The sequence below is a fragment of the Aptenodytes forsteri genome, unplaced genomic scaffold (assembly GCF_000699145.1).
Source record: "Aptenodytes forsteri isolate BGI_AS27 unplaced genomic scaffold, ASM69914v1 Scaffold239, whole genome shotgun sequence".
NCBI lineage: Eukaryota > Metazoa > Chordata > Aves > Sphenisciformes > Spheniscidae > Aptenodytes > Aptenodytes forsteri.
The window spans coordinates 2049361-2054386 of record NW_008794743.1 but is presented as its reverse complement, the minus strand read 5'-3'; the positions used below and the strand labels follow the sequence as shown (position 1 = coordinate 2054386).

At 39.4% G+C, this 5026-nt stretch overlaps 1 protein-coding gene across 1 annotated transcript in view; it reads left to right on the top strand.

Moving 5' to 3' along the window:
- Window positions 1-5015, top strand: part of CHRNA3 (cholinergic receptor nicotinic alpha 3 subunit) — a 7850-nt gene extending 2835 nt beyond the window's left edge. The window contains exons 4-6 of the mRNA XM_009274006.1: window positions 1032-1141; window positions 2370-3381; window positions 4887-5015. Coding sequence (XP_009272281.1) covers window positions 1032-1141; window positions 2370-3381; window positions 4887-5015 — 1251 coding nt within the window. The remainder of the gene's footprint in view (window positions 1-1031; window positions 1142-2369; window positions 3382-4886) is intronic.
- The last annotated feature ends 11 nt before the right edge of the window (window positions 5016-5026 follow it).

The following is a 5026-nucleotide window of genomic DNA, read 5'->3' as shown; positions in this document are numbered from 1 at the left end:
CAGCGGAGGGGAGCAGCGCTGCCCGGCCCGGCTCTGCCCGGGCAGGCGGCGCGGAGGGCCGGGCAGGGCTAGGGCCTAGCCCCAGCCGAACCCCTGCAAGAGGGCACCTCCCACCTCGTTAACTGACCGACCAGAAACAACGTCGTCGCCACCGACCCTTCCACGTTTCTGTCTCGCCGACTCTGGGTGCTGCAGCATTTAAACACGGGCCTGGCTCGGGGTGCGGCTGTTAACTCGGGTTGTGAGTTGTCAGCTGCAGCCCAAACCTTCCTACACTTAACATTGTCGCTAAATACTGTATTTTTGCCCTGAAGGCTCCCAAGCACTCTGCCTTGGCAGACGCTGATGCACAGAGGGAGCGCCTCAGCACAGAGGTCCCGCACAGCATCACTTCATGCTGTTTAGCTCCCAGAAACTGAGAACAAACCAAAAATGTTGAGTTCACTTAAAAGAGTCTTTATGGGTTAAAAATGCAATTACTCACTGTTGCAGTCACCTTAATAAGCAACTTCATTCCCGGCTTCAGCTTAATATTCCACTTTGTTAAACTGGGGTTTAACAAGCCCTAATGAACAAGACTGTTATTTAACTGAGCAATGACACCCTGCAGCTCTTTCTAACCCACCTACCCAGGGTCCTTCACTCAATGCTCCCATCTAGCACCAGAGCCTCCTATGAATTTGTTTTCACCATCTCACAGATACCTGGCTTCTTGAGACCTAAGTTATTATTAAAGTCCTACACTCTCTGGTAAGAGTGTCTTATTCCCTCTTTCACCTTGTTTCAACTACTGAGTAGACATTCCTGGGACGTGGAGTCACACACGTCTAAGTCATATCTGGACCAATAGGCCCACAATCTCCATGTGAATAAACACCAGACATACGTGTTTGTCAAAGAAACATCTAATCACTGTAGTATCCAAAATAAAACAACCCTAGAAGTGATATGACAGCACTTGGTTTGAGTCTAGTCCACTGAATTTCAATTTCTTCACAAACCTAACATAGACTCATTTCTTCCACAATTAGATCTGGAACGATTACAAGCTTCGGTGGAATCCAGCGGACTACGGAGGTGCTGAATTCATCAGAGTGCCATCTGGCCAGATCTGGAAGCCAGATATTGTTTTATATAACAAGTAAGACTCTTGCATATTTATTTTCTTAATTGGGGAAGAAGGGGGGTGATGTTACTAGTTTAAAAAAAATCAGCAGCAGGTTCACTGAATTAACTGAAAAAGCCTGCTTTTCAACACACCTGTGTCCCACGTCTCCCTATTGCTGTACTCGCCTCCATGCCATCTACATCAGCATCACCGGGCAGGAGCCAGCTCCGAACCTGGAGCTGCAAGTGGGCAGGGCACAGTGAACTTTGCTTTTCCCCTTTACAAGCCCCCACTTTTACTATTATTTTTAATCACTGTCTACAAGGGAGGTGGCAAGAAATTCCCTTAGACTGGCGAGTTCTTGTCTGTGAGTCAGACCTTTAACTGAAAAAACCTGCAAATGCTAGCTTTTTAGCAGTTTCACTTGCAATTTGACACCTTTATAATAATAGTGTTGACATATAAAAGCCACTGGTAAATTTACTTTGGATGTCAGTTTCTGTGACTGTGAGGAGCCAAACCATAACTAAATGGATCCCTCTGCTGTGTATGGACGCAGTTCTCGGTGAAATGGACTTAGCTACACAGATCTAAAACTTAGGTCTATGCAACAACAGTGATGACACTCCTTTTCTAACTGTGGCCTTAAAGTTTTGTATTACCTTTTTAGTTTTACTTTTTCTTATAAACAACTGAAATAGTCATAGGGATCTTTTATGATCCGTGTGATCAGGATAGCAATGTGGGACTTAAAAAAACCCTCACCAAATACACTCCTTATGCAAAGAGGTACCCCAACCCTACTCCCTCTTTCCATAGTTACTACCTGCACTGTCCACAGAAGAGGTGGAAATACCAGTACTGCAGGTATCCTCTTATCAGCCCTTGGGTTCTGATGTGCTTGATCTAGAACAGAATAGAATAAAATAGTTCAGCTGGAAGGGACCTACAACAATCATCTAGTCGAACTGCCATTTGCAATCCCTTGTTTGCTGCTTTGAATATTGACTGCACTGAGTCATATTATTCTAAGGGAGAATATTTCCTTTCAAATCCTCCACAGTAAATTTATACAGCTGTTTATTTCAGTTTAACTAAGACAGCCGCTGATTCAGTCCTGCATACGCAGTTCAGCTCCATGTCAACATGTAATTGCTGACTTTCCCAAAACAGATTAAAGAGTTAATGTATATGATCTGAATCTATGAAACTACCTGAAGTAGTTGCAGTCTAATTTTTATTATTTTTATTTGCTTTACAGTGCAGTTGGGGACTTCCAGGTTGATGACAAGACAAAGGCCCTATTAAAATACACGGGTGATGTGACCTGGATACCTCCAGCTATATTTAAAAGCTCATGTAAAATAGATGTAACCTACTTCCCATTTGACTACCAGAACTGCACCATGAAGTTTGGTTCCTGGTCTTACGATAAAGCGAAAATTGACTTAGTTTTAATTGGCTCTACAATGAAAATGAAAGATTATTGGGAGAGCGGAGAATGGGCTATTATTAAAGCTCCTGGGTATAAACATGACATCAAATACAACTGCTGTGAAGAGATATATCCAGACATCACATATTCTCTTTACATTAGGCGTTTACCTTTATTTTACACTATCAATATGATTATTCCATGTCTGCTGATTTCTTTTCTGACTGTATTAGTTTTCTATTTGCCTTCAGACTGTGGTGAGAAGGTGACACTCTGCATATCAGTCCTTCTATCTTTAACAGTGTTCCTTCTTGTTATCACAGAAACCATACCTTCTACTTCCCTGGTAATTCCGCTTATTGGAGAATACCTCCTTTTCACCATGATATTTGTAACTCTATCTATTGTCATTACGGTATTTGTACTTAACGTGCACTACAGAACGCCCAAGACACACACAATGCCTGTGTGGGTGAGAACCATTTTCTTGAACTTACTTCCCAGGATCATGTTTATGACAAGGCCTGCCAGTGATGAAGAGAATAATCAGAAGCCAAAATCATTTTTCACTTCTGAGTTTTCAAACTTAAATTGCTTCAACAGTTCTGAAACCAAATGCTGCAAAGATGGCTTTGTATGTCAAGATGTGGCATGCAGCTGTTGTCAGTATCAACGAATGAAGTTCTCAGATTTCAGTGGCAATCTCACAAGAAGTTCAAGCTCTGAGTCTGTAGATCCTCTGTTTTCATTTTCAGTTCTGTCACCAGAAATGAGAGATGCTATTGAAAGTGTTAAATACATTGCAGAAAATATGAAAATGCAGAATGAAGCAAAAGAGGTAAGAACATATTTTACTATTACTCAAACTGCAGACATCATTTGCCATTAGTGTGTTTTGTAAGAAAAAGAGATCTCAACACACACACACCCCCCAAAAAAAAAAAAAAAGAAAAAAAGGACAACACGGACCATTATTTTATACAAGTAAATTACCCAAGCTGTATTACAAGTATGTGCAATTTTGAATGTAGATAATTTGGGGGAGCAGCTCTGTTGCACAACATTCTCTTTATTGACAACACATATACTGAGTGAAGAACATTAAGGTAACCACTGCTAGGGAAACACACTTGAGTATCTGTCCTACAAGATTCAGAGTGCGGATTTTCCAAGTTATAATCTTAATAGTGGAATTTGCTGACCTTGTGGCCTTTAGAAAGTTACATTCTCCCTCCCACAGCTTACCATCAATAATAAAGAACGTAAGAATGAATGTTCTTCACAGTGATGTTGTTGCTTATTCTGCAGCTGCTGCAGAGTAAAGTGCTTGTAGCTAAATGAGACAACTGCGACAAGACAGGGACCATAATCTTTCATAAAACTGCATCTTGATGCAATAAAAAAAAATTAACCTTCTCTTTTTATCACATACCTCAAATATACTAAGAACAGTAGCCACACCACCAAAATCATCACTGAATTTAAATCCTCTGCAGTATGGCACTTGAAGGTAGAATGAAGTTATTTTGTTTACGCTGAAATCAGAACTTTATTTGGAATTAGTTGGTATAGAAAATATGGGGGTGTTTTGGTTTTTTTAAGTCTGCCTTAACGAACAAGTTCTAAGCTAAAAAGCGCAAAATTTCAAAATCAACAAATGTATCATTAATTTGTTAGCCTTCCTGAAGAAAAAATGAAGTAAAAGTTTAAATTGTAATCTCAAGAGTAACCAAAATGATCGCCTAATGTAGTTACTATTAATATATAACATATATAATACTTCAGTGTCACTCTTGTTATAATGACCACTGTAAAAAAAAGATAAATAGAAAAACCTGGTTCTTGGAAACTTGGTTCCCTCCCTATGTGGAAGGTAAGGAGATAAATTTTACACCGTGCATGAGAACTATCAAATTTCAGTACTACATAAGAAAGGTACCAAATAATTATATACCAGTTAACCTTTGCCTTTTTACATACTGCCTAAAGACCAGTAGGAGAAGTCTGTTTCAGTAAAAACCTGATCACCTAAGAATGTAAAAGCTTTTCACTTTCATTTTTGATATGCAGAAGAAGTTGTATCTCATGAAGTCCAGTGCTTGGTGAACAACTTTTTGTATTTGAAGAAGCAGCTTTTGACTTTGCCACAAATAGCATATTCAAATAAAGCTTCTTCAAGATGAATTCATTTGTCAATGAAAACAAAGATATGTAAGTTGTGCATATATGAAAGACATCTACATATGGAAAAAAATTGTGCTTCCTACATAAAATGGTACTAATTGCTACTGCAAGTTATTCATCTAATAAACATGCCTACTTGCTATTCAATTTATTTTTCAGATTCAGGATGACTGGAAGTACGTTGCCATGGTAATCGATCGTATTTTTCTATGGGTTTTCATCCTGGTATGTATTCTAGGAACAGCAGGATTGTTTTTACAACCTTTGATGGCTGGAGATGAAATGTAAATATTAAATAG